This window comes from Salarias fasciatus, chromosome 14, assembly GCF_902148845.1.
Source record: "Salarias fasciatus chromosome 14, fSalaFa1.1, whole genome shotgun sequence".
NCBI classification, from domain to species: Eukaryota; Metazoa; Chordata; class Actinopteri; order Blenniiformes; family Blenniidae; genus Salarias; species Salarias fasciatus.
Window position 1 is genome coordinate 30,779,531 of NC_043758.1, and position 12,241 is coordinate 30,791,771.

The 12,241-nt window shown below is 45.3% G+C and overlaps 1 protein-coding gene across 1 annotated transcript; it reads right to left on the reverse strand.

The window, feature by feature from the left end:
• Positions 1–6,844: 6,844 nt before the first annotated feature.
• On the reverse strand, positions 6,845–10,459 carry bco2b (beta-carotene oxygenase 2b). The gene is made up of 11 exons (XM_030109351.1): positions 10,252–10,459; positions 9,918–10,129; positions 9,718–9,833; positions 9,468–9,570; positions 9,264–9,392; positions 8,803–8,963; positions 8,554–8,721; positions 8,307–8,444; positions 7,877–8,059; positions 7,414–7,524; positions 6,845–7,196 (listed from the first exon to the last, which is right to left on the reverse strand). Coding segments are annotated over exons 1-11 (1,440 nt in total). The 5' UTR covers positions 10,254–10,459; the 3' UTR covers positions 6,845–7,079.
• Positions 10,460–12,241: the final 1,782 nt, after the last annotated feature.

Here is a 12,241-nt window from a genome sequence, read left to right on the forward strand (position 1 = left end):
TAGGTCCCGTTTGTGGACAGTTGAGTATCCTTCACAATGTTTTTCGTTTGTTTGACGTAATTGTGTAGTATTGTTTGTTTATTCTTGTCTTTTGTTTTCCACAGCAAGCACCTCTGACTTTGGTGCATTGCAGCAACAGTTTAAAGCTTTGCTACAAGGTCAGGTCAGGTTGTTAAATCTGTTACTGGTTAACCTGTAATCCAGTACTACCTGCTTCAGGGTCGAGTTACCGGCGACTAAACTGGTACTCCCCCAGACAGTGAATACACTGGGCTGTGGAGGTGGGCGGCTGGTCGTCCTGACGAAAGTTTAAAAGAAAGATTCGTCAAAGGCTTGAGGTTCAGGTGAGTCGTTGACAGCCATCTAGATATGGGAGAGAACCCAGACAGAAAATCCTCTGTGACGAATACTTAACTGTAAACAAACGGGAAAATGTTTTTCAATTGTTTTAGGTTATTTTGTTGTTTTGTTTGTTTCGTTTTGTCCTGTGTTTTCCACAGCAAGCACCTCTGACTTTGGCGCATTGTAGCAACAGTTTAAACCTTTGCTACAATGCTTCAAGCAAACTTTCAGGTGTCTGAGCTTATGTTGTTTTTTTTTTTCGTTTGTTTCCTCCCTACTCCCCAATTATTGGAGATTTCGTTTTGCTTAATTTTCCTTGGAAAATGCAGGTTTGAAGCTTATTTTTAAGTATAGGATTGATGTGATACCATCTTTTTAACTTATGTTAACTCTTTTTGTAGTACATTTTTCTATTTCATCCCTACCGCCAGCAGCGGTGCTTAAAGCACTGGAATTAGGGGTGTGGATCTCCATTACTGTGGCGATTAGATATGCATCTCGATGCCTTGCCAACGATACAATATAATTAGCGATACACTGAGTCCCTGCCGATACGATACATACGATTAATTCCTGTTTTTGATACGAAACGATATGATTCACCCTCCATTCCAATTCGATATGATATGATTCACCCCTCATCCTGATACGATGTATGATTCACCCTGTTCTCGATACGATGCGATACACCTATTTGTGATGCGATTTAATAAATTAGTTCAATCAAATGCAGTTTAATGTGAAGCAAAACAATATATCATATGTTATCTATTAAGCAAACAAAAAAATAAGAAGATTGCAATTCATTCAGTATGTTAAAATAGGCTTGGGTTTATTCCTTAGAAGTAGAAAATGGAACAAAAAAGTGCTTATTGTCTGAACAAATAATCCTTGTAATCTCTCTACCAGTACTATGTATTACTTACTATGTATTACTGTCCTGTAACAATAAAAGAGTAAAACAAAAACAAATAAAAGATTTCTAAAAGATGCTGTAAGTGTAAACGGTACAGTAACAGTAGTACCACATCACTCTCAATGAGTGACTTCAAGTGACGCTTTGCAATGTCCAATATCCTTGTCTCCCAGACAGTTTAGAAGCACGGCATTCTTTACAAATAACCAGTGTTGGGCAAGTTACTTTAAAAAAGTAATTAGTTAGAATTACAAATTACTTCTCCCAAAAAGTAATTGAGTTAGTAACTCAGTTACCTCACTGAAAAAGTAATTAGTTACTCAGCAAAGTAACTGACGTTATTTTTCATGTTCTACACATTACCACATTCTATAACATCTATAACATCAAAGATGTTTATATCAACTGATTGAAGAATAAAAACACTTTATACAGTATTTTAGAACATTTAGTATTTATTTGAACTAAATTGCAGCCTGTTAAGAAAACACAAATGTAAACTTATGGCCATTAAGTATTGCAAATCTCTGTAACTGTACATTAGGCCTACTGTGTTCCAGTGGACCTGCAGTCAGTGTGTTCAGTTCGGCTCTGGTCGCCTGCTGGCTGCTTGTTGCAGAGCGGCCCCTCTCCCTCCTGCTGCGTTTGGGCTCGGGGTCGGGTTAGCAGCAGCAGCAACAAGTGTCATGCTAGCATGTGGCAGACGTGGATAAAGTCTCCAGTGAGACTTCCAGTTTCAGAACGCTACCTTTCTATGTCCTGGGCTCGAGCTCCACGCCATTGTCTCTGTCTTGTGTTTACCGGTCAGCGCGTGCAGCGAGTGAGACACGTGGGCAGGGCATGCCCGCCCACCAACCAATCAGCATCGCGTCTTCATCACCCCCCCCCCCCCCCCCATTCCCCTCTCCCCCCTCCTCCCTGCTCTCTCCTGCAGCTGATGTGTGCAGCAGCAGCGGACACTCGCGCTTCATTCAGTCAGTAGTAACGCGCCACTTCATATTTTTAGTAACGGTAACGGCGTTGCAACGATGGGAAAAGTAACTAATTAGATTATTCGTTACTGAAAAAAATAACGCCGTTACTAACGCCGTTTATTCTAACGCCGTTATTCCCAACACTGCAAATAACGTGTGTCTTGTCAAGTTTGCCATCTTTCTTGTAAAATCTATAGTACTTCCAAACGATGGATTTGAACTTTGAGGGTGCGTTAAAAGATATATTCGAGGATTCTCCGCCGCGTGCGGCTCCCTCTGCATGAGGACTGTAGGGAGCACATCAGCCACATGTCAGTTTGTTTACATCCGCGCAGTTGGAGCAACGTCTTTTCGCATAGGATTAAAACACATTTGTAATTATGTTGGACTCTTCATCAATAAGTAATAACCCTTTGGGAATTACGTATGAGCGTAAGAGTGCACACAGAGGCGGCGACTCGACATGATATGTCATCACACAAACGCATTCCCAGATTGATTGGCATTGTGACGGCCCAATTACGAGTTGGGAACCATACAATGCTGATTGATTCGCAGGATCCTCCAGTATGTCTATAAAAAACAGATTCTCTTGTAACTTAGCACTGCCGCTACTGCACTCCGCCATGTTGTTGTAATTTGTAGCACAGTGTGTGTGTGCGCATGCGCATACGCTTCCGTCCGTCTTCGGGAATGATGGTGCATTCAAGACACCTCGGAAACAAGACAGAATGCAGTACAACATGTAAAAACCGATGCAACTTTGAAGATTACCGATTAGGCACACAGCGAACAATGCATGATGATTATAAGCCGTCATCGCATCGATACACACTGAATGAATCGATAAACTCGTATCTTGCACGTATGTATCTCGATCACGATCGATATCGATTAATCTCCACATCCCTAACTGGAATGTTCCCTTTGCGCATGCGTAGTTCGAGTATGTATACCAACAGTCGTCACTCGTGACCCCTGGGTGACCCAGGAACTGCATAAGTTCAGGGCTCCACCCACAATCGTCTCCTAATTTTCTTCTCGCGTTCAGTTCGGGTGCACCTGACGGGACCGCTGTCCCCGGGCATCATGATGCACCGTCGCTGGGAGCCTTGTGACCTTCGAGGTCGGAGCTGCCTAAGTGCCCTCCAAAGGCTGTGATGTGTTGTGGTGCCGTTCACCTGACTCGGCGGTGCTGCGCATCGCCTGTGGTGAGAGATTCTTTCATACCTCCGACAGACAGTAAGGTTGCTGAATCTACTATTCCTCATGGTGAGTGATGGGGGGAGCGGTTGCTCCCCCCGGTTTGTTTACATGATGACCGCGGCCATTGCGGTGTGGTCGGTGTTACTTGGGGGTCAGGGACGCCGCTGGCGTTCTCACCCAGCTTCAGGCAGCAAGCAGCAATCTGGCTTTTGTGCTACTGTGCTTCTGACTGTTGTGCAGCTGCCTTGAGCTCCACACCGTGGCTGTTGGCTTGGGCATATTATTGTGCCGACGGGCGTGCCGCCGTGGCAGGCGGGGCATGGCGGGTGGCCGTACGGCCGCTAGCTCGGCTGAGCAGCTAGCCTGTGATGTGTGTTGTGGTATCGGAGGCCCAGCCGCCTCTTGCAACCGGCTGCTGCGTGTTTTTCTGTTCTATTGTGTCACCCCCACTTGGTTTGCCGTGCAGGCTGCATATACGCCCCTTCTCTCGGCTTACCACACCACCGTCCCGGGCACCTGATACTCTGACTGACGGCACCACTGCGGAGCAGTGAGGAGCAGGTGTCCCTGGTCGACTGGGTTTTTCCATTGTGGTGCTGCCCGGCTGCTAGCTTACACTCTGCGTTTGCCGTGCAGGCGGCGTATGCCCCCTTCCCTCGGCTTACCGCACTAGCATCTCCTACTCCGGGCGCTGGGTCCTTCGACGGGCTCGGCTGCAGTTGCTGTGCAGGCGGTGTACGCCCACTTCCCTCAGCTTCTGCGCTGCCATTATTCTGACCGGCTGCGTGCGCGCGGTACTGCGGTCAGGCAGGAGGAGAGAGGGCAGCCGCCTGGTGGCCACTCTCTCTGCTGGTCGTGGATGGTGTCTGGTTTGGTTGTGCAGGTGGCGTGTGCCCCCTTCCCTCAACCATCCGTGTAGGTTGTGACATGAGGTGGGAGAGCCGCATGTTTGGCGATGGACAGCTCTCACCGTGGTGTTGCCTGGGGAGCCCCCCCCATGAGCGGATGATGGCCACAACCGCTGTCCCCGTTGTTTTGGATGACCTGGTGTTCTGCATTGCTTCGCGGGCGGCGTACACCCCCTCCTCCGCAGTTTCCCCCCTTCCTATTGTTGGTGGGTGTGCGATGCACGCCCCCTCTGCTGTTGGGTGGTGCCACTTGGAGGCTGTTGGAAGAGGGAGCTGCTGGGCAGCCTTTCCCTCTCCTCGACGTGGCCTTAGCTGGGACCCTGGCCGGTGGTTAGCGTTTGCTGTGCAGGTGCCGTGGGCTGCCTTCCCTCAGCTTACTGCATCGTTGTTGTCCTACTGCCTTCTGGGTGCTGTTTGCACACCCCCCCCTCACCCCTGGCGGTGGAACTAGTGGCAGCTGATGGAGGGGGGCTGCTGAAGGCGGCCATCCCTCTCCGGGATGTGACTCTGCCGGCTTGCTGGCTGGTGATTGAGGTTGATTGTGCAGGTGGCACACACCTCCTCCCTCTGCTTCTTGTATGCTGCTGTTTCTTCTGGCCGGGTACCGCCCCGACAGCACAGCAACGAGGGTGCCGCTGCGCGGCTGTCCCCTCTCCCACGTACGGCTTCAGCTGGCTTTCATGGGCTTGATCACACGGCGTTCGCTGTGCGGGCGGCATCCGCCCCTCCCCCAGCTTGTCGCACTGCCATTGTACTGACTTGTTGCACCCACCGTTCCAGCGGGTGGCACCACGAGGCAGGCGGGCGGACGGTGCAGGGGGCTGCTAAGCACTCCGCCTGGGTTGGCTCTCTGAGCTGCTAGCCTGGTGATTTGCGCTGCACCCTCGCTCTGGTGGGTGGCGCTGCTGTGAGGGGCTTATGGAAGAGGGGGCTGCTGAGCAGCCGTTCCCACTCCTGGACGGAGCTCTATTCGTACGTGCCTCACTTGACTTGTCGGCATGATCTTTGCTGATTGCGGTAGGGCTGGCGTTGACTAGCTCTGGGTTATAGGCCGCATGTGCTGCTTCCTCTGCGGTTGGACCCCGCGGTGGCGGTCACCACACGATGAGTGTTGGTTGGCCACTGCCAGTGGAAGCACTGTTGTGTTCTTCCGGCTTATTGGTGCCTGCTTTGGAGCAGATATAATTTGAGGGTGACGGCAGTGTTACATTTTTACAACTATTTTTAAATTTTGGAGAAGATTTGCTGAAATGTCTATCATACATATTTCAGATTTCTTTCATTGTTGCTGTTTTTAGTTTCCTGGAAGTTGAAGTTTGTTTTGTTTGTTTTGTTTTTTCTTCTTTTTCTTTGTCTGGCTTGAAATAAAGACATTCATTCTCTCACGAGCGTTATTTTCCTTCTGGGACAGCCAAAAATCAGTCTGTATAAGCGTTAAACCATGCCTCTCTCCACATTGTCAGCTCTCAAGTTATCACGTTACACTGGAACCGGGAAAACGGCATGCTCATGGTGACCATAGATATAGTCCATCAACCCAATGCATGACGTTTCTCTGAGATAATCACACACCAACAATGTTAAAAGCTCATAAAGGTTGGTTTTTCAGGATAGGGTTCCTTTAAGTTACTCTAAATATCATGGCGCAATTGAATATGTTTCAATTTTCAGACTGCTGTTAAAGGTGGTATGGATGATTTTCACAGAATTTAGAGACCAGCAACTGTTTGTGCGTTTTTGAATGATGCACATGTGCCGGACCATCTCACCCGCTCCTTCAGAAAAAACGCTCCAAATTCAAGAGCAAGCGTGCTCGAGCTCATGCAGCGTCCCTGTGCGTACCGTTTACAACACTCAGCATCACTCAAACTTTCTGTCACAGGCTTTCCTGAAGATTTTCAGGATGTCAGACTTGGTAAGTAAAGCGCAGCTAGCTGTGCTAGCCAGGTGGAGCATGCTGACGCTCTTTACGTATGCACCTTCACCAGATTGATTAGTATGGCAGTGAGTCAATGGTTGACTAGAGAGATCAGATGGTCCTTGAGGTGGTTGCTTGATTGTCAGATCCTTCCAGTGGATTTCAGGAGGTTCACATGAAGGAGCTGACATTAAGATTAAGTTCTCTTTTAATGGTTATTTTCCACAGTCAGACAGGCTTCTTAACCAACTTTAAGCTAGCAATTTCGCCTCGTTTTTGGAGCCATGTTGTTATGTCCCTCTTTTGTACAATCATTGGTTCTTAACTTATTTGCAAGGTGAAAAACTGTTTTTAGTTGCAACTTCATGACCTGGAAAGTAACTGCCATGCTTCCCGTTGACATTACAGACATTTTGCACATCACTTAGCCACACGTTTGTCAGCAGCAATGCTTTTACTGATCAGTTTATTCTTACAAGGTTCACATGGAATAGCAGATACAACACAGTCTGAGCTGAACAAACCCTCTCTAAATCAAGCACAGCACACAATGTAAAGTGGAAAATTACAGGAGCAGAAATATTGGACGAAAAATACAGAAAAAAATACCTTTTTTTACAACAACTTTCAAAGTCTTAAACACAACAATTTAACAGAAAACATGAACAGACATGTTCGGAGTCGAGAAATACAAACTGATTACACTTGAAATGTGCATTTACGTTGAGTCAAACGGTACATAATGGTACATATAACATCTATATACAGTAGTGTTGACATTATCACCCGCACTTTATGTGGGGTTGGAGGTTCGTCTATACTTGGGCATTAAATGTCCCGTGGAAGCCATAGGGGATGTTGACTGGAACCTCGGCCCTGCCCAACTCCTCAAAAGTCATGGCATCTAAAACCAGCAGGAATGTACTCTTGTCCTGAAAAAAAAAACAAAGGTTACAGCTACATTCGTGTTTCAAAAATTAATCGAATTTTAAGTACAGTACATTTAATAGTTGGTGATTTTTGGCGCTAAAATATGATTCTTCTGAATTAGCTGTAGCTGAACGAAGGACTTGGATGCTCCATATTTAAAGTTATAACAGCGATCATTCATTCTCGCAGACTTCAGCTCCAGGTGAGTTCTTGACTGACCTCATTTGGAGTGATGACCACAGACATCACAACCCCGTCGTCCTCTTGTGTAGCATCAGGTGAAGGTACAAAGACTGGTTCAGAGGGATAGAGCCCGGGATGTTGCCACACCTGAGACAAAAGAGGGACATTCGTTTTCTTTTAAGTATCTGATGCAGTATGAAGAACAAAGAGGTACCATAAACAATGAGCTCACACACTCCATCATCTACCTGGACCCTGAGCCCAAGTGTTCCCAGAAAATCTCATTTTTGACTATCAACTTTACAATGGAATCGGGGTGTTTTCAAAAAGTTCCACCTTAGGAGATGATTTTAAAAAGTTGTACTATCGATGGCTCCAAGCATCGATAACTCCCAAACAACTCCCAAAATGCAACACAAGTTCTGTGTTTTCAGTTGACATCATTGTGGCGTGAATGGCCCCTTGCTCTCCTGGTATTGACAACGGTATGGCTGATTACCTTCATCTGTTTGTCATGGAGATCCATCTTGATCAGGGAATCTCCAACGAGGTGTCTGAAGCCACAGCCATAGAAATAGCGATATGGGCGGGTGTTGTATTTGCCATAGTTGATCTGAGGGAACTCCAGACCTCCGTACTGATGGAGATCCTCTCCATGAAGGTCCTCATGGGTACAGAACACCTGCACATTCCACAATAAGACACATGAGTGATTTGTAACGTGGTTCATATCTGCATTTGATCAGTTTCAGTTATGCAATCTAGACAATGAGTCCCATTTCAGTAATAAAATAGTGCTGTTGCTGTTGTCAAAAGCATTCAACTCTACCTTTAATATCGGCCAAATCCTTTGGCCAGTCCACCCTCTAAGGTGAATGTCAATGTGTCTGTTTGTGTGTGTTGTTTTTATATATATAGACCCTGCTCACCTTGTTCTTGCCAACTCTTACAGAGGTGGCTGTGGTCCTGATCTGGTCAATTAAGTTCTGTTTGTACGGTGTGTGCTGGTCCATGTTGAGAGGCAGAACAAAACGTCGGGGGAAGACTCTACACATGGTGTTATATACCTGACGAAAAATACACATTGTGTCATCTTCAACCAGACAAACGTTCTTGATCTGGACTGACAGCAAATTATACTTCTGCTTCTGAGTAAGCTTTGATTAACCCGCTCACCTCGTCAAGAGCTTCTCCAGACTTCCGCAGGTTCTGGACATTGTAGTTGTTGATAGCCTGGCCATCATCTGAGGCACACATATCAATGATCAAGAAGCCGTTCTCCTCGTAGGCATTGATCTGATGAAGGGTCAAAATTGGCTGGGCAATATACTTGATGGGGCTCACCTGAAATGTTAAAAAAGGACATTTATATACATATGTCTGGCAAGTACTGAAGACGGGTGTCAGTTTCGGTTCAGGACGTACCGTCCCAGTATGTTTGTTAACCAGGTGGAATGTGGTGCTGCCTTTTGGGTCCCAGAAGAAACCATCACTGATGCTCTTCCCTGTCAGCTTCCCTGTCACAATCTTCAGCAGGTCCATCTTGATGGGCTGCTCAATGAACACCACGAAGTTCTCAGACATTGCTGTAAGACATCAGAAAGCAGATTGGAAAATCTGAAACTTCACTTTGAATTTGGATGACTTCTTTATCAAGAATCTGACAGTGGCCTTCTCCTTTTCCTTCATCTTCCCTTATCCAGCTCCCATTCATTCTCCTCATCTGTGGCTTTCATTATGTTGCTTGTTTCATTCAAATTATCTTTCCATTTCAAATATCTTGACAAAATAGCATTTCTCTCCATTTAATACGGAACCAGTTACTATTGCTTTCATTAGTGTTGAACAGATCTGAATTTGACATGTTAGATTGAGAGAAATCTCACCAAAGCTGTGGTAGTAGGAGGGTTTACTCTTGTCCACTGAGGGAATCGAACACAGCACTGCAGCTCCCTCCAAAGTGTCTCCATCTGTTTTCTTGGTCGGGGGCACTCTGATGATGTTGTAGTATGCTCCTGTCAGTAACGGATTCATTAGATGGTTCCAACATACACAAACACAGCCCACTTGGTCATGCGATTGTAGCATACCTTTAGACGAGTAGGAATTCCCCATGTTGTACGTAGTTCCGTCATTCTCAGTGTGAGGGTGTGCCGTGGCTCCGTTTACAGCAACAAACTTGGTCCAGTCCACCTAATTTATGCAAATCAGTCAGTCAGATATCATCTTTACTGACACCTTATTTCCTGTTTTATTGTTTTTATAGTTTGCTCCTGACAACAGTAGCCTTTGAGCTCATAAAACTGTCAAATTAAACAGATGGACTGAAAACTGGGTTACCCTTTGGGTTGCCTCGAGGGTCTCAGGATCCACCTTGTGCATGACATTGGTTTCCGTGCTGACATAGTAATCTCCTTTGTAGGTAACAAAGCTGACATTCGCATTATCTGTGGGTTCTGGGGGGAAAGAAGAAACAGTTTACTCACGTGTGGAACTATTTGCGCTATTTTTTACCTGAAAGATGAAGAGCAACTACTCACTAGGTAATTCAAATCTGGACACAAAGCGCTGGAAGAAGTTTTTGCAGGGGTCTGGCATGGTGACAGTCCCAAACTCTGACACAGCAATGCGGTTGTGCTCCTTATTGGACTTATAGCTGTCACTGGACAAGAAGCGGCTCTTGTACGTCACCTGTCCATTTGATATTTTAAACTGATGCATCAGAGCCATACCATCAAACCAGTGGTTGAACCTGTTGGGAATATAGAGACCAAAGAGTCAGAATCTTTGGCTTTTATTAACATCTCCACTTTATTTATATCTGTCTTTGACCAGATCGTTGATCTGGGTTGGGTCTTGAAATGTGGTACTCACATTTGGTTTCCGATCTCAAACTTTCCCGGTCCATTTCTCAGAAAGTTCCCACTGATCCATCGTGGGATGGTTCCAGTGATGTTGGTGCTGATGGGCTCAGGAGTCTCCTCCACTGAGCGCACAAGCTTCTCAATGCAAGGCAGCCCATGCACATCTGTGAAGTGCCTGATATTCTTGCTGGACTTGGATTTCTTGAGTTCTTTGGAAATAAAACAAATTAGGTGTAAATCACATCATCAATTTAATTGAGTTGAACAATTGCAGTCTGAAAAGTGAGTAGATTTTAAAGCTCACCTGGGGATTTGCTGGTGCGATGTGAGATGGCTTCCATGGCTGCAGCTGAGTCTCTGATCTGGGATTCTGCTGAATCTCCAAGGTTTCCACTGAGCTTTTATATCAGTCCTCTCTCTGTGACGCCTACAAATAGTCATGTAGGTGTGTGAGCAGACTGTGATTTTATGCTTGTGTAAGCATCAGCACAAGAGGCGTACACCGTCTCCACAGGAGAATGAAAGCTGTGACTTATTTACAGAGATAATCAGTGAGCTTCCTAATAAGATGTTTATTGCTGTGTCATTTTTTTCACAAATAGTTCTTTGTTCTGCTTTTGCTTGTCATTCAGCCCTGTGGACATACAAATGTATTTTTATTTCCCAAACAGTGGCTAAAAATAGAAAGTTACACTGACAAACAAGCACAAAAAAATTGAGGTTTATAGTATTTTTCCTCCTTGAATATGAGAAAACAGCTACACATAAGACTTAATACTGATCACAGACTCAAAATTGATTTGAATCAGAAGTTTCGATTTATGGCTAAGATTTAATTCCAGCATGAAGTGGTTGCTGATGTGGAACAAGTCCCATTGAATTGTGTGATGTAATCATGCCAACTGAGATTGTTGAGATCAGTTCAACCACAGTGGTGTCGCCAGCAAATTTGACGATAACATTGTTGCATGCTAGACTGCAGTTGTAGGTGTAGAAACAGGTCAGGAGGAAACTCAGCACACAGCCCTGATGGACGCCAGTGCTTGGTGTGCGAGTGGAGGGGAGACAGAGGCCTAGTTTCACAGTTTGTGGTCAGTTTATCCAGTTTATGTGGTCGACCAAACCCTGTCTGATTTATCAATCTGGACCACATGTTTGCCTAAAAACCACTTTGTTTTCTGTATTTACCGTTCAAACTGTTGTTTATAAAGCCTATTAGTACCCTGACTGAAACATCAGAACCATCACTGAACAATAATTTGCTTTTGCACGTCCCCGACCCTAAAACACACACATAGCGGTAACCGGACAGAAATAAATATTGGCTTTTACTGTAACACCAGACTAGTTTCACTTATACGTTAAAAAAAAGACCTATATCGGCAGATATCAATCAATGAGGTCAATTTATCGTGCAGCCTTACTAATAAGCTCTGTGGACAACAAGCATTGGTCATGTATAATCACAGAAAGTCAACTCAAAAAAGGTGGTCCTTAAAAGGTTAATCGCTCTGATTGTGGATCTGTGCACTAAGATGTGGCTGCAGATGAGATTGAACTTTAGACTTTTAACTGTAAGTTGGGATACTGTTGTTCTAAATTGGCTGGAATGGTATCCCATGGACCAACAAGCAGGCATCTGTCCTTCCAGATTACTTTCTGACAGTGGGATGACTTGTTTCCACACTAATCATTACAAAATATATGCTTGATCCAAAATTTGTATCTACAGACATCAAAAATAGTATTTTAAAACTGTCTTCCACCCTACAGCAATGTTACTATGTATCATCTGATTTTAGATGTGACTTGTTTTGCGCTTTTTCCTTGTGCTCAGTTCGAACTGATCAGGAACAAGAAGTGCTCTTGTGAATGAGATTCACAAACAGGACACTGGTTTTCTCAGTGGCCAGTGGAAAACCGATGGTTTCACTGCTCAAGGCGAAAAGGCCACAAACATATCTGGCAAGGTTGCTTTGATTGCTTTGAACAGTCCAACT

Bases quoted from the DNA above. Each gene is read 5' to 3' on its own strand.
- bco2b (XM_030109351.1), bottom strand. The intron at 8,722-8,802 runs GTACGTCCTGAA...TTAACATTTCAG, and splicing joins TTAACAAACATACTGGGACG to GTGAGCCCCATCAAGTATAT. The intron at 8,445-8,553 runs GTGAGCGGGTTA...ATTTTTCGTCAG, and splicing joins CTGGAGAAGCTCTTGACGAG to GTATATAACACCATGTGTAG.